Here is a 22,380-nt window from a genome sequence, read left to right on the forward strand (position 1 = left end):
TACAGAAAAAGTAGAAGGCTTCTAAAGGGCTGTTTCGAACATGAACACATAGGTAAGAGAAAACAAATAGTGTTTCCTTTTTATGTAAACTTAAATGTATATTGCATCATGAAAAACCGCAGTAACCGCTTAGAGACCCGCAGAGGTTTAGGTTGACAATTAAACGTTCAGAACAATTAAATATATTTGACTATATTTCTCTTCCAACTTTTCCATTAGTGGACAAAACATAAACTTCCCACTATATATATATATAGCTTTATACTAAAACTGAATATGTATGTCATAAAAAGCAAAAATATTAATAAAAACCTTAACAAATTTCAAATGTTCAGTCCAAATCTGCTGACTGCAGAAATTATCTCTTTAATATCATGGAACGAGTTAAGAGGCAGTGGACATGTTGGGTGTCCAACCCATCTGGTATGCCCGTTCCAAGGTCCTCTTGCAGTCTTGTAGTACAGTACTGAAGGTTATGTGCGGGTGCTGCTGCACTAGTTGTTCTACAGTCACTTCATTCACCTACAAGCAAAGACATAATATGTCACTCACATGCCTTTAAACAAAACACAAAACACATCAGTATGTGAGTGGAAAGTGGGATAGTTCATTTGGATGTTAGCAATAAGACATTTATTGGTTAAAAGGTCTTTACAACCATATTCGCAAGATGGTGGGGGGAGGGGAGTTTTGTTTTCATCGTTCAGTGATAACTAACTGAGAATTAAGGTCCTACTTGGGCAACAGCTGACATGGTGGAAATCAATAATTAAAATGTACAAGCCCAGCAGGTCAGGAATATCCCTGCTAGACCTTAGCCAGAGATACCACCTTTATTCCTTGATCACACAAAGCAACCAGCCAGGCCTAATTAAACCTAACACCTTTACAACTGCTGCGCTGTGAGGGGATTAATTTGTCAATTATTTTTAAGCTGATTGTAGTTCATATCATAGAAGCAGACAACTTCCATCATTCTTTAGATAAATAAAAGATTAACCTAAGAACTGCAACTTTTAGGTAGCTTTCTTTGGAATCCTTATTGAACATTTAAAAATACATCAATATTTAATTTAAATAGTCAGCAACCTAATCTGACAGCATGCCAGTGTTACAACTGCTTACTTTGTACTTCCTTTTTTGTGCCCAATGTTCAACTAATATGAGATAACAAGCCCAATAACCACAGTAACAACTTTCTGTTCTTGCTGCAAGTATTTCCTTTCCTTGAAATCCTTCTTGGAAGAAACATTTTTACACACAACAAATGCTTCTTAAATATCTATCCACTATCACCCTGTTCCAGCCCCCAACTGAAGCAATTGTGCTAGGCAGTGCAGAGAATGAACAGTGATTGCATTTTATGACAGGGATAAATGACGGGTTTAATCTACAGTTCTTCTGCTTTGATAATAGAAACACTCAATCTTCATTGGGAGATTTGTCAACTGAAGAGCAACTTGTATAGAAAATGTGTTTTACTTCTATTCCAAGTATGCATAGACCCTGCAAGTTCTAAACACTTTTGTAAACAACTACATTACAGCAACACTGAAGGTGCCTTGAAAATAGCAATGGCCTTTTAATAAATCAGAATGAAATCTGTAATGGTACAAGTCCTTCAGAGTAGGTGACACACATCAGTAAGCCACATTTTAAATACTGACCAGAAATGTTGCTCAGAGGAAAGTAGCCCCGGGGGGCTCTAGCCCAACCACTCCATACCTGGCATGGTAATACAGTCAACGCAAGAATTACTGTGGTAATGTAAATAAACCATGTTCTGCTGTAGGAAAAGTGCTATGTAAATTCTCAGTATGAATTTAAAAAGTGTAAAGTGCTCAAATATGATAGAAACCAAAATTAATATTAACAAAAGTAAAACCACTGGAGAGGAAAAAGAGTAACGATTTTTCCTGATATACTAATAGGAAGAAGTGCATATCATGTCATGTTAATCCATTATCATTTTAATACTAAATAGCTTGGATTTTCTGGACTATTTCCCAATGGAAATTATTTTTTTCCCAATGCATCGTCTAATATAATTTTAATTACAGTATTCCATCTATCAGGTCTTATATTTACTAGTAGATTAGGCCAAGAATTTATGACTGACCCAAGGCCACCCAAATCCCAGTTCGACGCTCTACTTACTACACTATCATGGCTCTCTTATATTATATGTTATGGTACCAAGAAATGGTATCAACCTGCCAGTTTGGTGTAGTGGTTAAGTGTGCAGACTCTAATCTGGGAGAACCGAGTTTGATTCCCCACTCCTCCACTTGCACCTGTTGGATGACCTTGGGCAAGCCATAGTTCTGGCACAGCTGTTCTTGAAAAAGAGCAGTTTCTGTCAGAGCTCTCAGCCCCACCTACCTCACGGGGTGTCTGTTGTGGGGAGGGGAAGGGAAAGGGGTTTGTAAGCCGCTCTGAGACCTCCCCCTCCTCCTTCTACCACCACCAGGAATGTTGGGATGTAAATATTTTAATAAATATAGGTAGGGACACGCTGCATACATGGAGTGAAATCTATGCACAATCATCATAGATGAAAACCTATATAATGTTTAATCCAGGGGTGTCAAACATAAGGCCCTGGGGCCAGAAGTGGCCCGGCCGGGGCTCTTACCAGCTCGCAAGCAATTCGCATGTATAGAAATGTAAGGCACCCCCCCTTTATGTAATTCCTTGGAAAAAACATAGTCTTGCATATGATTAAATACATTTATTGGGACTTTTCTGGGTTCCCCAGTAAATCAATTGCTTTCACTGCTAGAAATCAATGCTTTTATTTGTATTTTGAGTAAAAAAATAATATTGTTAATTGGGTTTGCCTGCATCCTTTACAAAATTTATACCTAGCATTACATTTTACAGCACACATGGCCCGGCCCAACAAAGTGACATTTATGTCAGATCTGGCCCTCGTAACAAATGAGTTTGACACCTCTGGTTTAATCAATTATAACTGCTTTCCATGCAAGAAACCCTAAATGTGGAAAGCAACTCAAATTAGAGGGTTTCAGCTATATTCTGAAGAAACCTAACTTTAAGTCTGTGAAATGCTAAAAAATACTATGGTTAACTACCACTGCTGATTTCTGGCCACCTGGAATCCCCCAGACCATCTTTCCTTTGACAAAAATGATTTTGGCTGCATTCAGCTGTCACCAATTTCAGTATGCCTATGATGGACACAAAGACAGCCTGCTGTGACCTCTTTCCCTACTCTCCTTGTACAGGAAGCACAACGGAAAGCTTCCTTGTTTGAGGAGCCTTGAGTCAAACTCTTAATTTGCTGTGAGGGCTGAATGCAGGCACCTGCTCAAACTGAAATTTGTTTCTTCCAACAAACAAGGATTCTAAACTCTCCTGATCATCACCATATAGTACTGGTGACCTCTTTGCATACTGAAAGGCATCAAATAAATTTAGTTTTCTACATCCAGAGACTTATGTCCCAAATCCAACATTCAAATTTCCTTTGGGCTGTAGGCCTTTTACACACCAACCACCCTTCCTGTATTTGCAACTAACAGTCCAGTCAGTTTTATATACTCTGCCCTCTATACCTTATTTTCTCAGTTCATTTTTTAAAAAAAGTATACATTTAACAACAAATGTTTGAGTTAAAAAAAGTAATAGTTGAATGAATAACATTCTCAGGTGGTCCAATTATAATTCCTGCCTGTAGCTACAGCACAATAAAAAGGTTTATGGAGTCATTCTGTGTGAAGTGCTATGCACTTGATCTGCTAAGGCCGATATGTTCCACAGAGTTTCAATGATTATCTCAGTGCTCAGGGGCCCAGGACTAGTTGAATAACACAAAGAGAGCACAACATCTGCATCCCAGATCTCCTGAATGTTAATGCAAACAATGTGCTTTGACTTAAATTATGGATTAAAAAACCCAAAACCAAACACACAGCAGCAGCAGACTGGTAATGAACACACATGGCAAGGCCAGCACTCATCAGAAAACTGATACAGTATTTTCTTGTCAAAATAGATAATTTAGAACCAGTTCTTACCTTATTACTGTGATGCAGAGCTGTTTATGTATGGTCCAGTCTCAAACTGAACCATTAGCATCAGAAAACAGGGTAAGAAGTGACTTTGGCCACTGATACAGCTATAATTATTTAGAACAATTCAGTCTTCGACAGCTCTGCCCCATGGCAGACAAAACAGTAGGGAATTGGATATTGGCTGTGAGGCTTTTGCGAGCTATTTCGCAGATAAAGTCTTGATGCTCCGCCGTGACCTCCCTGCCACAATTGAAACAGTGAGAGAACTTGAGGCCCCTTGCACGCCTTCACAGGGTTTAGAATGTTTTGACCCACTCAGTCTGGAGGAAGTTGACAGACTGCTCATATCTGTGCGCCCAACCACGTGCCCTCTTGATCTGTGCCCTTCCTGGCTCATTAAAGCGGGCCATGAGGGGTTTCAAGGTGCCATAAGGGAGATTATCAATAAGTCCCTCCTGGAGGGATGGTTCCCTGAGGGACTCAAGGAGGCGATGGTCCGTCCTCTCCTGAAAAAAGCAACTTTGGACCCGGCTGGATTTGCCAACTATCGGCCGGTGTCCAATTTGCCCTATTTGGGCAAATTGATTGAGAGGGCGGTGGTGACACAGCTTCAGAGCTTTCTGGATGATGCTTCTGTCCTGGATCCATTCCAGTCCGGCTTTCGCCCAGGTCATGGGACGGAGACAGTGCTGGTCGCCCTGACTGACGACCTTCAGAGGCATCTGGATCAAGGCGGTGTGGTGGCACTGTTGTTGTTAGATCTGTTTGCTGCGTTTGACACAGTCGACCACCAGTTGCTGACTCACCGCCTTGCCGACGTGGGGATACAGGTGCTCGCTCTTCAATGGCTTGCCTCTTTTCTCCAAGGTCAAGGACAGAGGGTGGCGATAGGGGAACAGCAGTCCTGGAGGCGCCCACTTGAATGTGGTGTGCCTCAGGGGGCAGTGCTTTCCCCGATGTTGTTTAACATCTATATGCACCCCCTCGCCCAGATTGCCAGGAGGTTTGGGCTGGGTTGCCATCAATATGCTGATGACACCCAGCTCTATCTGATGTTGGGCAGCCGGTCGGGCTCCGACCCAGAAGACCTGAACCGGGCACTACAGGCCGTGGCTGGGTGGCTCAGGCTGAGCCAGCTGAAACTAAACCCAGCGAAGACAGAGGTCCTGTGCCTGAGTCGGAGCGGACCGGGGTTGGGGCTCCCTCTCCCGACCTTCGATGGGGCGTTGTTGGTGCCAGCGTTGGAGGTTAGGAGCTTGGGAGTGCTCCTGGACCCCTCCTTAACTATGGCGGCCCAGGTGGCAGCCACTGCCAGATCGGCATTTTATCATCTTAGGCTGATTTGGCAGTTGGTTCCCTTCTTCAGCCGTGATGACCTGGCTACAGTGATCCATGCGACGGTCACCTCAAGGTTAGACTACTGTAATGCTCTCTACATGGGGCTGCCTTTGGGGCAGATCCGGAAGCTGCAGCTAGTGCAGAATGCGGCGGCCAGGCTGATGATGGGCCTCCCCAAGTGGGAGCACATCCAGCCTGGACTGAAAGCGCTGCACTGGCTGCCAACAGCATACTGAATCCGCTTCAAAGTGCTGGTACTTACCTTTAAAGCCGTACATGGCCAGGGTCCGACTTACCTGAGGGACCGCCTTTCCCCACATATACCCTCAAGAGCACTTCGGTTCGGGGCACAACATCGCCTGGTGATTCCAGGCCCCCGGGAGGCAAGGCTCGCCATGACTAGGGCCAGATCTTTTTCAGTGGCGGCCCCTTCCTGGTGGAACGAGCTCCTGGAGGAGATCAGGGCCCTGCGGGACCTTATGCAGTTCCACAGGGCCTGTAAGATGAAGCTCTTCCACCAGGCTTTCACATAGGGGCTGCCACTACCACCACTACCACCGCTACCAACGCCGGGGACAACATCGGGTTTAAGGATGGCCCGGGAAGATCCGCCACAATTTCTGTGTGACTGATACCACTGGATTTACCTGGTTGGGATAGGCTAAAGGTTAACATCATCCCTGGAGAACTATCTGTTTACCATCTGGCATGTATCCGGAGACCATCTTGTTTTTAAATTGAGTACAACTGTTATTAATGTTTTTATTGTTTTTATCTGTTTTATATGGGCTTTGCCCCTTGTAAGCCGCCCTGAGCCAACTCTGCGGGGAAGGCGAGGTAAAAATCTCAATAAATAAATAAATAAAATAGCACTACTTATTTTCTGGTGGCTATCAGCACTGATATGGGATGTAACCAAGTTAGGTCTCGGTCACATGAGCTGGAAAATGCGGGGGGGGGGGAAGTGTGGCTGTTAGCCCCGGAGCAAAGTAACGCGCGGCAGCCCGATCATATGTCCTGCCAAGGTCCCGTGGTTAGGCCGTTAGGTGTCGATCACATGGCTATCCTGCAGTGCGGCAAAGAAGCGGCACGATCACACTGGCAATCGCTAGACGCTGCTTCCGTGGCAAATGGGATTTTTTTGTTTCGCTGAAGTTTGCGCATGCGCATGATCGTTTGTGCGCATCCTGTGGAGACTTACAAAAAAACCCATCCAGTTTGCAATGGGACATGGATGGGCGCCGGATGCCATGGGATTCACACAGAAACGCGATCAGACGCCTGCCCTTGCCCCGCGTTTTTTGGAAACGAGTACTTCGTATGTGGTAGTTTTTTACTCCGCATCTTCGGCGAGAAGCCATGGGTTAGCTACGCCTCCCAGATGTTCCAGTGTGACCGTGCCTGGAAAATCCGCGGGACAATCGTGCCTTTAGCACAGCAAATGCTCCGTGATAATGGGACCTTTGTAGGATGGGATTATCCAGAAATGCTTCTGTTTGGCAAGAGTAAGGAACGAATAGCCCTAATAGCCCAAACTAAAAAATGTGGCCAAGTTCAAACAGGGGTTATTCTTTAGATTTGGGAACCCCTCAAGATGCAGAACAATACGAGAACTGGAAAAAAAATGAAGCAGGGGTTTTAAATCCATCCCGCACCCAAACAGAGGAACATTATCTGTGATTATGCAGACAATGTAAACCTATGGTGAGCAGGGAGGAGAGACACTGGCTGAACAGAACTGCTGGAAACCTGCCTGATGGGTGAGGGAGAGCGAGAGTTGTCCCAGTCACTGCCACCCCCTTCTAGTGCCAAGGCAGCAGCACTGCAAGGAGTCAGGAGCAGAGGAGCAGGAACCACTGCTGCTTATCCTCTCCAACATCAAGGCCACCCCACCACCGATGCCTCTCCTCTGCAGCCAGGGGAGGAGAAGCAGGAACTGCACTCCCCCCTGCCATTTTCCTTTCTCCATTGCTGATGCCATCCCTGCTTCTGCAGGCAGGTGGGCAGAGCAACAGGAACCACCACTGATCCCCCACAGTGTGAGCCAGGTAGGAAAGGGAGGTGTAGTGGCAGTGCTTCAGGTGGGCAGGCTGCCCAAGTGGCTGGCCCAGCAAGTGAGGGGCGACGATGAGATTCCCCTCATCTCCTCGTGAGTCTCACAGGTCCCCCACTTGTAATAATATAATTGCATATCAGGTACCCCCAGTCCACCCTTAGTTTTATATTTAAACAAAGAGGAATTAGATGTTCAGGAAATGTTTCAAGGAAGGCAATGAGTCTGTGGACTATTACTGTGTATGGTATGCACCATCTGTTGTTGTATGTTATCTGTTGTTGTATGTGTTATCTTGTTCTCAGTGCATTGTAATTCTACTTATGTAACACTATTTACTGCCTATTTAACATGTCAGGTTTAATTCTCATGGTTTATTTAGATTTCTACTTTGTTTTCAATTTCTGCAATCCTAGTACTTGTCTATTGTTACAGAACTGAGTCAGCTGGGAGAAGAAACATGGGGAGAGAGCTGCTGGCAAGGTATTTTGTTTTGTTTTTTGCCTTTCCTGAACTGCTGGGGAGCATTAACAGAGGTTGCTATGTGAGAGGACAGTGTTTGAAGGTGAGTGAATGGTTTCTGTTTGATTTTTTTGTCTTGTTTCTCACTGATTGAGGAGGGTGTGTTTGCCTAGGGTTAACTGCTGGCCTCACCCTCTGTTTGCCTGGGGTTGATTGTTGGCCCCACCCTCTGCTGTTGCTGTTGAGAGGTGGAAGGTGTGGCCTTTGAACTCTAAGGCTTCTCCTCCTCAGTGGTGTGAGCTTTTGGCTCTTGGCTTGTAGCTCTTAGCCTGGAGACCCACTAAGAAATTTCTAAATTCCTATATGTGTTACTGCTTTTGGCTTCAGCAGATGTTAGGTCAGGCCTCTAAGTTCTAGGTTACATCAACACACAAAGTTAATTCTGGGGTGGGGTGAAGGAATCTACTCAGAAGGGGATGATGAATGCTCAAGGCCCATTTCTAGTCACCTGCAGGGAATGAGCCATGCTTGTTTTCCTCCCTGAGACAAGATCAAGGTCTGTGATCAGGCAGGCAAAAAGGGAATATGAGGAGCATACCACAAAAAACATAAAGCCCAACAATAAAACTTTCTTCAAATACATTAGAAGCAGGAAACCAGCCAGGGAGGCAGTGTGGCCCTTGGATGATCAAGGGGTAAAAGGGATACTGAAGGATGATAGGGAAATGGCTGAGAAGCTGAATGCATTTTTTGCCTCTGTCGTCAGTGTGGAAGATTGCCCACTCCAGAACCGCTGATTTCGGGAGGAGTGTTGAAAGACCAGAGTCAGATTGAGGTGACGAGAGAGGAGGTCCTAAAACTGATAGACAACTTTTTTGTTGTTGTTCAGTCGCACAGTCGAGTCCAACTCTTCGCGACCCCATGGATCATCTCCCGCCAGGCCCTCCTGTCTTCCGCCGTCCTCTGAAGTTAGCTCAATTTCATGTTCGTTGCATCAATGACACTGTCTAACCATCTCATCCTTTGCCGTCCCCGTCTTCTTTGACCTTCAATCTTTCCCAGCATCAGGGTCTTCTCCAGTGAGTGCTCCCTTCTCATTTGGTGGCCAAAGTATTTGAGCTTCAGTTTCATTATCTGGCCTTCCAGGGAACAGTCAGGGTTGATTTCTTTTAGGATTGACTGATTTGATCTTTTTGCAGTCCAAGGGACTCTCAAGAGTCTTCTCCAGCACCATAGTTCAAAAGAATCTATTCTTCGGCGCTCGGCCTTCCTTATAGTCCAACTCTCGCAGCCATACATGACTACTGGGAATACCATTGCTTTGACCATGCGGACTTTTGTTGGCAGGGTGATGTCTCTACTTTTTATCATGCTGTTTAGGTTCGCCATCGCTTTCCTCCCAAGGAGCAGGCGTCTTTTAATTTCATGACTGCTGTCACAGTCTGCGGTGATCTGGGATCCCAGGAACGTGAAGTCTGTCACCACTTCCACGACTTCCCCTTCTATTTGCCAAGGAGTGATGGGGCCGGATGCCATGATCTTAGTTTTTTTGATGTTGAGCTTCAAGCCCACTTTTGCGCTCTCCTCTTTTACCCTGAGCAAGAGGCTCTTTAGGTCCTCTTCACTTTCTGCCATTAGAGTGGTATCGTCTGCATATCTGAGGTTGTTGATCTTTTCCCCAGCAATCTTAATTCCCGCTTGTGATTCATCCAGGCCAGCATTTCGCATGATGTACTCTGCATATATATTAAATAAGCAAGGTGACAGTATACATCCTTGTCGTACTCCTTTTCCTATGCTGAACCAATCAGTTGTTCCATATCCGGTTCTAACTGTCGCTTCTTGGCCCTTATACAGGTTTCTCAAGAGACATGTGAGGTGGTCTGGTACTCCCATCTCTTTAAGGCCCTGCCATAGTTTGTTGTGATCCACACAGTCAAAGGCTTTAGCATAGTCAATGAAGCAGAAGTAGATATTTTTCTGGTACTCTCTTGCTTTCTCCATAATCCAGCGAATGTTGGCAATTTGATCTCTAGTTCCTCTACCTCTTCGAAACCCAGCTTGTACTTCTGGTAGTTCTCTATCCACGTACTGTTGAAGCCTAGCTTGTAGGATCTTGAGCATGACCTTGCTAGCGTGTGATATGAGTGCAATTGTGCGATAGTTTGAACATTCCTTGGCATTGCCCTTCTTTGGGATTGGAATGTATACTGATCTTTTCCAATCCTGTGGCCACTGTTGCGTTTTCCAAATTTGCTGGCAAATGGAGTGCAGCACTTTAACAGCATCATCTTCTAAGACTTTGAATAGTTCAGCTGGAATACCATCACCTCCACTAGCTTTGTTGTTACTAATGCTTTCTAAGGCCCATTTAACTTCACATTCCAGGATGTCTGGCTCGAGGTCAGTGATTATACCGTCGTGGTTGTCAAGGACATCGAGGTCTTTCTTGTATAGTTCTTCTGTGTATTCTTGCCATCTTTTCCTAATCTCTTCTGCTTCTGTTAGGTCCCTACCGTTTTTGTCCTTTATCATGGCCAGCTTTGCATGGAACGCTCCCTTGATTTCTCCAACTTTCTTGAAGAGATCTCTAGTCCTTCCCATTCTATTGTTTTCTTCTATTACTTTGCACTGTTCATTCAGGAAGGCCTCCTTATCTCTCCTTGCTGTTCTCTGGAAATCTGCGTTCAGTTGGGTAAATCTTTCCTTTTCGCCTTTGCCTTTCGCTTTCCTTCTTTCCTCTGCTATTTGTAAAGCCTCATCAGAAAGCCACTTTGCTTTCTTACATTTCTTTTTCTTTGGGATGGTGGTGATTGCTGCCTCCTGTACGATGTCACGAACCTCTGTCCATAGTTCTTCAGGCACTCTATCTATCAAATCCAGACCCTTGAATCTATTCTTCACCTCTACTGTATATTCATCAGGGATGCGATCTAGGTCAAACCTGAATGGCCTCGTGGTTTTCCCAATTTTCTTCAGTTTAAGTCTGAATTTTGCAATGAGTAGCTCATGATCTGAACCACAGTCAGCTCCAGGTCTTGTTTTTACTGACTGGATAGAGCTTCTCCATCTTTGACTGCAAATTATATAGTCAATCTGATTTCGGTGTTGCCCATCTGGTGATGTCCATGTGTAGAGTCGCCTCTTAGGTTGTTGGAAAAGGGTGTTCGCTATGACCAGTGTGTTCTCTTGACAAAACTCTGTTAACCTTTGCCCTGCTTCATTTTGCTTTCCAAGGCCAAACTTGTCTGTTATTCCAGTTACCTTTTGACTTCCTACTTTAGCATTCCAGTCCCCTATGATGATGAGGACATCATTTTTTGGTGTTAGTTCTAGGAGGTGTTGTAGGTCTTCATAGAACCGGTCCACTTCAGCCTCTTCTGCATCAGTGGTTGGGGCATACACTTGAATTACTGTGATGTTGAATGGTTTGCCTTGGAATCGGACAGAAATCATTCTGTCATTTTTGAGATTGTATCCCAGTACTGCCTTTTGCACTCTCTTGTTGACTATAAAGGCCACACCATTTTTTCTACGAGATTCCTGGCCACAGTAGTAGATATAATGGTCTTCTGAGTTAAATTCGCCCATTCCTGTCCACTTTAGTTCACTGATTCCTAGGATATCGATGTTCAGTCTTGCCATCTCATTTTTGACCACGTCAAGCTTACCTTGATTCATAGATCTTACATTCCAGGTTCCTATGTAGTATTGTTCTTTGCAGCATTGGACTTTCCTTTCACCATCAGACACATCCACAACTGAGCGTCCTTTCGGCTTTGGCCCAGCCGCTTCACTCTTTCTGGGGTTACTTGTACTTGTCCTCTGCTCTTCCTCAGTAGCATATTGGACACCTTCCGACCTGAGGGGCTCATCTTCCGGCGTCATATCTTTTAGCCTTTTGATACTGTCCATGGGGTTTTCTTGGCAAAAATACTGGAGTGGGTTGCCATTTCCTTCTCCAGGTGGATCACGCTTGGTCTGAGTTCTCTGCTGTGGCCTGTCCGTCTTGGGTGGCCCTTCACGGCATAGCCCACAGCTTCATTGAACTGCGCAAGCCCCCTCGCCACGACAAGGCAGTGATCCATGAGGGGGAAAATTGGCCATAATGAGTACCAAATAACCAAAAGGTTAGATTTATGTTTTAGTCAGAGTCTTGATGTAGAAATCTGAAAACTTACACTACACAGGAACAGGTATATCCTTAAGCCAAATAGATATTTACCAGCTAGCAAATATGAGTTGTAATTGTCTGCATATGCACCCACGTTTTGCAACTGGGGAATGTTACTGTTTTAGTTATGAATATTGCTGAAGTCTGAGTTCTATCTTCCAGCTACTTACAACTTATTTACCTAGTATTGTTCAATGCTCCACAGCAAATCAAAGCAACAGGTGGAGAACTGTCTGTTTCTATTCTTCTAGTCTTTGAACCTTTGTGGTATGGATTATGTTAGATATTTATAAAATGTCACAGCATTCTGTAGGAGGCATTGCCCCCCCCCCCCACCCTTCAGGCTTTGCCCCCCATAATGCAGGAGAAGCGGCTTGAACGAGACAGTCTTGTACAATCAAAACAGCATGCTTTGTGGAAAATAAAAACATGATTAGATGACCGCTGTGTGTCTATTTTGCTTCTTTAAGAGCTACCAACATTTCACTGTGGGGAAGAGTAGTGGATGTGACGTGGTTTAGGTCAAATATAGTTCACATTCCACTGTTAGGTCAGTGTTGCTTTTTTAATATGTCTGTATCCTGTTTGTGGTTTTGTTTTCTTTTTTAAAAAATGTATTATGTTGGTCCAATTCCCCTTCTCCATTCCTCCCTCCAAGCATACTGTTACACTTCTTGTTCTTTCTCATAAAAAGTTCATTTCATAAAGGCTTACTCATGCAGTCTTCTTTGGAAGTCATTTCATTAATTTCTTGAAGAACATGCATTTGTTGTTCAGTCGCATACATGCATGCAAACTTCTCCCACTCCCGAGAAGTTTAAATTGTTGAGATGACTTCATTCTGAGACACAGTGGCTAAGATTTAAAAAAAAAAAAAAAAAAACTTGAACCCACTGTTGCAGTATCTGAATAGACTGTCCAGTGAGGAAAACTGCAACCTACTGTAGATGGCTTTATTACAGAGGGCAGTTAGTTGTTAAATAACAAATAATGGCAGTGCCTTGTTTTTGCTGTCAATGTCAGTGTTAAGATTCTCAACTTTCATGTGAAAAAACCAAGGTTCTTGCCCATATGGTTGAAAAAGAAGCATAGAAATGTGTTAGAAGTGTCTGCTGAGGGCTCAGAGAGCTGGGTAGGGTTTTCAGCTGTTGTAGGGTATGCCTTTGATTCCTTGTTCTTCAGTCCCTGACTTTGTTCAGTTTCCAATACTCTTGCAGTTGTGTCCCAGAAAATGAGAGGGGTATTATAAAAAACACCAAAAATAATTAAGCTACCAAAAGTGGTCGATTTCTTTGGGGGTGTGTGTTAAGTTTAATCACGTTGCTTCCAACTTATGCCGACCCTATGGATTAATGTTCTCCAAGACATCCTGTCATTATCAGACTTGCTCAGGTCTTGCAAACTGAGGGCTGTGGCTTCCATTACAGAGTCAATCAATCTATCTCATGTTGGTTCTTCCTGCTGCCTTCAACTCTTCCTGGTATTATTGTTTTCTTATTTCATTATTGAATTCAGACTTGATATGATCTAGAACCCCCTTATTTGTCTTTTTAGTGATCCACGGTATCTGTAAAATTCTCCTACAGCACCATATTTTTAAATGAATCAACTTTCTTCCTGCCAGCTTTCTTCATTGTCCAACTTTCACACCCGAACACAGTAGTGAGGAATACTATGGCATGAATTGACTTGATCTTGGTCACCAGCGACACATCCCGACCCTTAAGGATCTTTTCTAGCTCCTTCATGGCTGCCCTTCCCAGTCTCCATCTCTTTCTAATTTCTAGGTTGCAGTCTCCCTTTTGGTTGAGGATTGAGCCAAGGTATTTTCTGCCAGTGTGATGTCATCTGCATATCTCATATTGTTAATGTTCCTTCCACCAATTTTTACTCCGCGTTTATATGAATCTAATCCAGCTTTCTTTATAAAATATTTTGCATATAGATCGAAGCAGCCCTGTAGCTAAGGAGTTTTTGGGGAGGGGGCCGGAGGGGTTACAGCCCAGGGCATCACGGTATCCACCGAGGCAGGGGTCGGCAGCCATGCGGGGTGGCGGAGAAGCAGAACGGCTCCGGCGATGGGGCAGAGAAGACGCCTCCTTCGCAAGGTCCATCGGCGATCACGACGAAGCAGGACGGCGAGAGAGAGTGGGACAGGATGGCTCTGGGCTCCTCGCTGGGCTCAAAAGGGCCCTTCCCCCACCCTTTTACTGACAGAGCCAGTTGGAAGCCTCCCCCCCCCACCGCCCTGAATGTTCTAATCTCTCTCTCACCATTGATACCTGGAGTTAGATCCCTGCAGAGGCCATTTCAAAAGGTATTGGGGGGGGGTCAATCCTCCCTGAAGGGATTTTTTTTACTTCTTGGATTTTTCTGCAGACACAGGAAGTCTACTGACTATGTAGGAAAAGCTGTTGGGGAGAGTGAGCTCCCTGTTGGAGGAAATAAGTATCCACACAACCTGCCCCCTGTTGGAATTAGATATATAGATATATAGATATGGAGCAGAGGTCCATCAGTAGCTATTAGCCACAAGGTATCGATAGGAACTCTCAGTCTGGGGCAAGTGATGCACTGTATTCTCGGTACTTGGGGGGGGGGGCAACAGTGGAAGGGCTTCTAGTGTCCTGGCCCCAGTGGTGGACCTCCTGATGGCACCTGGTATTTTTGGCCACTGTGTGACAGAGTGTTGGACTAGATGGGCCATCGGCCTGATCCAACATTGGCTTCTCTTATGTTCTAACGTTCTTAAGATGGACTTCACTTTGAAAAGTACCATACCTAATTCATTGAAGTCTGGAATTGTTATCTTTCACATGCTAGCTTAGTTTCCTGATTTTCCCCCAAACTGGACCCCAGAAATTCCCTGATGTTCACAAATGATTAGTGGTAAGGATTACTGACAGAGAACACCTTTTCCTCCTGCATCTCTCTTTGTTAAATTATTTAATGTCAGAGCCATTCACATACAACCTGACTTTAGAAGATTCACACATAAATTGTATCCAATTAACAAATTTATTCCTCACATTAAAAGTTTCCATCATCTTTCTTAAATATAGCTACTCTACTTCTTCATTCCCCACTAATTATCTAAACTGTGTTTTGAGAAGTGCCACGAGATTGTTCATGGATTGTTTCATGAGTTAGGTCTATGTCCAACAGACAAAAGGAAAATGAAATGCAAGTCACTTGTTTACATCTTGCTGTCCAGCTTGTAGCAAGTAGTTAATGTACAAATGTTGCCTCTTTTTAACCCTGTTGTATTTTCGGTAGTTTTATCATCCGGTTATTGTAATTTATTTTTTTAAGGTTTTATATTGCTGGCTATGCGCTGTAACAATAAAATTCATTCATTCAAGTAGTTAATGCATGAGAAACAATATGGGGATGAATTAGTTAAACTTGAAGCAGAAAAGAAATCACTTTCTTTCCAAGCACTTCGGCAAGTATTTTTCATACACAGGCTTAATAGAAAGCTTCTCAATTTCCTTTAAAAAGCATCTTTTGTTCTATCTTTTAAAAAGCTAATGTTGCAAATCTAAATTTAAAATAAGTACATGTTGGATAGGGCTGGAGTGGATGAAAGCATTGAAGTAAATTGTTTTCTAATATGATTCTCTGAGAATCAAATATTCCTAATATTACACAGAGTACTTCAAAAATTCTTAGAATCAAATATGAAGCAATTTGATTTGAACAAATTACAGTCATTTATGAGGAAACTAAATGCTGCATACTTGGGAACATGGGGGAAGATTAGATTTTGTCGTTTCCTTTGAAAATTACAATCTATCATTTCAACTCTTAAATGAAAAACCCTCTGAAAGCTATTTTTTGATATATCGTTTTATCTTAAGCTAATGTTTACCAGCTTTCTCAGATATGAGAAGGTAACTTTTGTACTGCCTACCATAAATGTCACATATGAGCTGATATTGACATTGGAGGTACAAAAATGTACATGTGGATCCTTATATATTACATTTTCAAGTATCTTTAAACACAGTATAGCTGGTAAGAGTGGAATCATAGAGTTGGAAGAAACCTCCAGGGTCATCTAGTCCAACCCCCTGCACAATGGGAAATTCACAAATACGCCCCTCCACCCCCAGTGACCCCTGCTCCATGCCCAGGAGATGGCAATCCCTCCCTCCAGGATCCCTGGCCAAACTGTCTGGAGAAAATTGTTTCCTGACCCCAAAGTAGCGGTCGGCATGTAAGAAAGGGCCACAAGAACTAAGCACTGAGGCAACCCTTCCTGCTCTCCCTCTTATGATCTGCCTAAGTTCATAGAATCCGCATTGCTGTCAGATGGCCATCTAGCCTCTGTTAAAAACCTCCAAAGAAGCCTACCACCTCCTGAGGAAGCCTGTTTCACGGAGGAACTGCTCTGTCAGGAAGTTCTTCCTAATGTTTAGCTGAAAACTCTTCTGATTTAATTTCAACCCATTGGTTCTGGTCTGAAATTCTGGGGCAACAGAAAACAACACCGCACCATCCTCTATATGACAGCTCTGCAAGTACTTGAAGATGGTTATGATATCACCTCTTAGTCATCTCCTCTGTAGGCTAAACATACAGAGCTTCAACGTTTCCTCATAGGACTGGGTCTTCAGACCCCTCACCATCTTTGTTATCCTCTTCTGGACACGTTCCATATCCTTCTTAAACTGTGGTGCCCAAAACTGTACACAATACTCTAGGTGAGGTCTAACCAGAGCAGAGTAAAGCGATGCCATCACTTTGTGTGATCTGGACACTATATTTCTGTTGATACAGCCCAATATCGCATTTGCCTTTTTAGCAACCGGATCACACTGCTGACTCATGTTCAGTGTATGGTCTACTAAGACCCCTAGATCCTTTTCACACATACTACTGCCAAGACAAGTCTCCCCCAACCTATAATTATGCATTTGATTTTTCCTACCTAAATGCAGAACTTTACATTTATCCCCAATGAAATTAATTTTATTTGTTTTAACCCAGTTTTCCAGCCTGTCAAGATCATCCTGTATCCTGACTCTGTCTTCTACTGTATTTGCTACCCCTCCCAATTTAGCATCATCTGCAAATTTAATAAGCATTCTCCCTATTCCTTCATCCAAATCATTGATAAAGATGTTGAACAAAACAGGTCCACGGACAGATCTTTGAGGCACTCTGCTTGTCACTCCTCTCCAAGAGGATGAGGAACCATTACCAAGCACTCTTTGGGTGCAATTGTCAACCAGTTACAGATCCACCTAACAGTAATAGGATCCAAACCACATTTTACCAACTTGTTGATAACAACGTTATGTGATATCTTATCAAAAGCCTTACTGAAATCAAGATAAATTATGTCTACAGCATTCCCCTGATACAGCAAGGTAGTAACTTTCTCAAAAAAGGAGATAAAGTTAGTCTGACATGATTTGTTCTTGAGAAAGCCATGCCTGCTCTTAGTAATCACAGTCATCCTTTCCAAATGCTCAAGGACTGTTTTATGATTTGTTCTAAAACATTCCCAGGTATAGACGTCAAGCTGATGGGTCAGTAATTACCCGGATCCTTCTTTTTCCCCTTCTTGAAGATGGGGATAACATTTGCCCGACTCCAGTCTTCTGGAACCTCACTTGTTCTCCAAGAATTCTCAAAAATAATGGATAGAGGCTCAGAAATTACATCCGTGAGTTGGCGTAGCTTATAAGGCAAATGCAATTTTGGTCTGTATCAATAGAGGTATAGTGTCCAGATCACGGAAAGTGATGATATCACTTTACTCTGCTCTAGTTAGACCTCACCTAGAGTATTGTGTTCAGCTTTGGGCACCACAATTTAAGAAGGATATAGACAAGCTGGAACATGTCCAGAGGAGGGCAACGAAGATGGTGAGGGGTCTGGAGACCAAGTCCTATGAGGAAAGATTGAAGGAGCTAGGTATGTTTAGCCTGGAGAGGAGACAACTGAGAGGTGATATAACCATCTTCAAGTACATCTGTTGCCCCAGAAGGTTGGAATAGGCTTCCTCAGGAAGCGGTGGGCTCTCCTTCTTTGGAGGTTTTTGAACAGAGGCTATGAGGAAAGGTTGAAGGAGCTGAGTATGTTTAGCCTGGAGAGGAGACAACTGAGAGGTGATATGATAACCATCTTCAAGTACATCTGTTGCCCCAGAAGGTTGTTACAGGCTTCCACGGGAAGTGGTGGGCTCTCCTTTGGAGGTTTTCAAACAGAGGCTATGAGGAAAGGTTGAAGGAGCTGAGTATGTTTAGGCTGGAGAGGAGATGACTGAGAGGTGATATGATAACCATCTTCAAATAGGCAGATCATGAGAGGGAGGGCAGGAAGGGTTGCATCAGTGCTTAGTTCTTGTGGCCCTTTCTCACACGACCAGGGAAATGCTGATCACCATGTTGGAGTCAGGAAGCAATTTTTCTCCAGTTTGGCTAGATATCCTGGAGGTTTTATGTCATCTTCTGGGCGTGGAACAGCAGTCACTGGGGGTGGGGGGAGGTATTTGTGAATTTCCTGCATTGAACAAGGGGGTTGGACTAGATGATCCTGGAGGTCCCTTCCAACTCTATTATTCTATGATTCTGAGTCCCACACACATACCAAACACCACTTTTAAGTTCGTGCTTGCAGCAAGTGTTAGCTTATTTGTCATTAATAATGAGAACCTTAATAATTATGGTGAATGTTTTAATAATAAGAGAGTCATTATCAGCCAGTTATCATTTGCTTGGTTAAAGAATCTAGCTCTCAAGCAAGGACCTACAACTAGCTCTTCTCAACAGGAGGTCTGAGAGCAGGGGTGCCAGCTTCAGGTTGGGAAATACCTGGAGATTTTGGGAGTGGAGCCTGAGGAGAGTGGGGTTTGGGGAGGTGAGGGACTTCAATGGAGTATAATGGTACAGAATCCACCTTCCAAAGCGGTCATTTTCTCCAGGTGAACTGATCTCTATCACTTGGAGATCAGCTGTAATCCCAGGAAATCTCCAGCTACCACCTGGAGATTGGCAATCCTATCTGAGAGCTGATTCCCTCATTAATTGAACTAGGCAATAACCTGGGATTCAAGACAGCTGGGTTTAAAATGTTAAAAATACCCAATAGAGAAATTACGTTGCCATTCCTCATGATATCAAATTTATTATGCTATTTTTTGTCTGAAAACAGTGAATATGTTGCTTCCATACTGCCTGTCTTAGAGGCAAGCTCATATGGATATCAAAAAGACCACAGTAATGGCAATTTGACGAGAAATGAATTAATTTGATTATTTTCATGGTGTGGATCAATAGTACAGCCAGTAGTGAGATCTATAGCCTGGAGGCAGTTATATAATCGATGGAATCAAACAAGAGTCTGCCTTTGCCCAGCCCTGCTGTTTCTCTGATCTTTTCTGGCAAGGCCCTCATCTCGTTTGTAATTCTAAATCTATGTCAAGTGCATATCAAAGAAATTCCAAAGAGATAATGTCACAAAATGTATTTGGTGGAGACTGCTGAAAATCTATTGTTCATTGTTTCTTTGTTTATATGGGCTTCTCCCCTGCATTTCAGGAAATGTCATCTAATGCACAAGATGCAGTGGTTACCTGGTATACAAACATCATACAATACTTTGGAAAAAAGCCAAAAGGGGGGAGATAACTTGGTCCATATACACTGCCCTCCCCCTCCAATGTATGAAAGAACATTTTCTGTCACAGTGGCATTTGAAAACCCGTCTCTACTCGCCAAGATTTTTCTTCAATGATGCCCTGGATGCTGGTAGTTGGAAAAAGAAATTAGTTGTGCATGAATATAGAAAAGTGAATGAAGTGCTTTTGTTCTATAACTTCTCTATTCCATAGATGGGGATGGATGGAGCTTTTAGAGCTGCCAAGCACTGCATTTCAAACATTTTAAATTCAGAGATAGTGCTTCTGAAAATTTGTTCTTTTTATGGCTACTTTCCTCATTCTCACAAAGAGTTTTAACAAGCAAGTTAAATGACCCCCAGTGGTCCTCCTAATGCCTCACTTTACGGCATTCTCATCAAGTTATCCAATATATTTCCCCCATTAATCAGGAACAGTTTCCCCCATCTGCACTGCAGCCATCTCACAGATTTTTATTTTTGCTAGCTCAGTTGTCTCCCTACACAGCGTGCAGTCCCTTTGTAAAAAGTCAGGAAAGTATAAGCCAGCAATTAAAGGAATACAGATTGTACAGTATGCATGCTTTAATGGATGATATACTAAAATCTCTTACCAACATCAAGGTCATTGATTGCCTTCAGCAGTTCAAGACAGGATAAATAGATTGTATTTACTATGTCCTTCTTGATTGTAAAACAACGTTAACTAAACCCACAAAAGAAGTACCTGTAAAACCAATCAGGTGACTAGAGGTCAAATCTAAACCCTGGGGTCAAGTATCCCTTTGAACAGTTTAAGCAGACAATCTTAGTCCAATTCATCAAAGGAAATGTACACACATTTTTCTTTTCTTGGCTATTACAAAACACTCAAGTTTAAGTTATTATGTTCCATCATTTAAAAAAATAGTGACTCTTCAACTCAGAAGCTTCATAATAGTTTCATTTTTGGAATTTATTTTTGTAAACAGAGAACCCAGCAAACAGAAGTTACTAATGTGTTTCTGAATGGGCAAGATGTTTTAATACCACAAAGCCAATTGAAAGCTTTGTCTTCAGAGCAATACACAGCTTTCTAGTTCATACCTTATCACAATGGAAATTTGTGATCGAAGGTGGTGATTATTTTCTTTGAAAGTTGTACTGTAGCATTTTTTGCTACTGGTATATTTTGTGTTTTAATACAAAACATGATTCTATATTAATGATATATGTAAAGACAGGGTTTAGGAAATTCAGAAAGTAGCTGCTATTCAAAAAGTGTGTGAGCATCACTAGCTCAGTTATCAGAGAAATGGCACTTGTCATTTTCTTTAGTAATGTATGGAATGAATGTTTCTCACTCAAAGAAAACACAGACTTTTATACAAAAGCTTCTTACCTTGTCACATCTCATCAGTCCTAAGTATCTGAGAGACTTGCTACTTTGAGCAATTTGAGTGGCTCCCTGATCTGTGATTTCTTTGCACCATCCTACATCCACAGTCTCTATTGTCATACTGTATCGCCCAATGGCTATCAGTGCTGTAAAATATGAGAGAAACAAAGTTAGCATGGGAATAAAGCATAAATCATATGAAGCATATTATTTATATATAAATTATCTTTATGCATCCTTAAATTATTGAACCAAAGTATATTTTATTTTCTATATTAATTTAAATTATTTCCTTTGCAATATGTTGTACTGCACTAACTGATACAGAACTTCCATGTCTTTTCAATTCACACACAAGCCTTTGTCATCAGTAAAGTTACAATGCCCAAGCCAATAATGAGTCTAGTTCTGAGGGTTTGAGTGAATATTAACGTTTTTGTAGCACGATCTTCATGAGACAAACCACTAGATTCTGCATGCATTCTAAACGGATCCTTCTGGTTTAAAGGAGTGCAAAGGTCTTTTAAAAAACAAATTGAACAGTCAGGTAATTTCTTTTTAATCATGATGTAGTCTATCAGATACCTATTGGGAAAACAAGTAAAACTGACAAAACCCCAGTTTTTTTTTTAAGAAAGAGAACTGCAAATCAGCTTCTGTTCACTCTAGTAATAAAACAATTAGATCCCACCTGCAAACTAGGAAAATTTTGAAGGCAGCTTACCCAGTTTAAATTCAACAAGGAAAACACCAATATAAATAAGATAACCAAAGTACACTTTTATCTCTCCTTATATATAATTGAGTATGAACATTCTATATGAACATTCTAAATTTCACCTCCTTAGTGTTAGGCCGGAAAAACTGCCACTCAGTAACACTGGCTGGGTTGACTGGCTGCTTTGTGCAGTCCCGCCCAGCATTCCAAGGTAATTTGCATATGGAAGCTGATTGGACAACACTCCATTCCACACCTCAAACTCACCCCCCCCGCAAGGCAGTTGGGATTTTTAGTTGCAACATACCTCATAGGGGAGAGGAGAATGATGTCAGCGGCCCTTTCCCTAGGCAGAGGCTGTGGGGGGGGGGGAGGTTTATAAAACTGGTTGCCAGGAAAGGACATTGGGTTGCCAACTCCAGGTTGGAAACTTCCAGGATATTTTAGGGATGAAGCCTGCTGAGGGTGGGGTCTGAGGAGGAGGAGGAAGAGGGGGGCCTCAGACAGATACAATGCCATACTGCCCACACTCCAGACAAGCTGTTGCCAGTCTCCAGGTGACACCTGGAGAGATCTTAAAGCTTTGGTGCT

At 42.9% G+C, this 22,380-nt stretch overlaps 1 protein-coding gene across 1 annotated transcript in view; it reads right to left on the reverse strand.

Annotated features, from left to right (window-relative positions):
* Positions 1 to 384: 384 nt before the first annotated feature.
* FBXL17 (F-box and leucine-rich repeat protein 17) overlaps positions 385 to 22,380 on the reverse strand; it is a 254,277-nt gene continuing 232,281 nt past the window's right edge. The window contains exons 8-9 of the mRNA XM_015424957.1: positions 21,075 to 21,217; positions 385 to 522 (exon numbers count right to left, since the gene is read on the reverse strand). Of these exons, the coding sequence (XP_015280443.1) occupies positions 385 to 522; positions 21,075 to 21,217 (281 nt within the window). The remainder of the gene's footprint in view (positions 523 to 21,074; positions 21,218 to 22,380) is intronic.

Source organism: Gekko japonicus, unplaced genomic scaffold, assembly GCF_001447785.1.
Source record: "Gekko japonicus isolate JY-2015 unplaced genomic scaffold, Gekko_japonicus_V1.1 scaffold1829, whole genome shotgun sequence".
Classification (NCBI taxonomy): Eukaryota; Metazoa; Chordata; class Lepidosauria; order Squamata; family Gekkonidae; genus Gekko; species Gekko japonicus.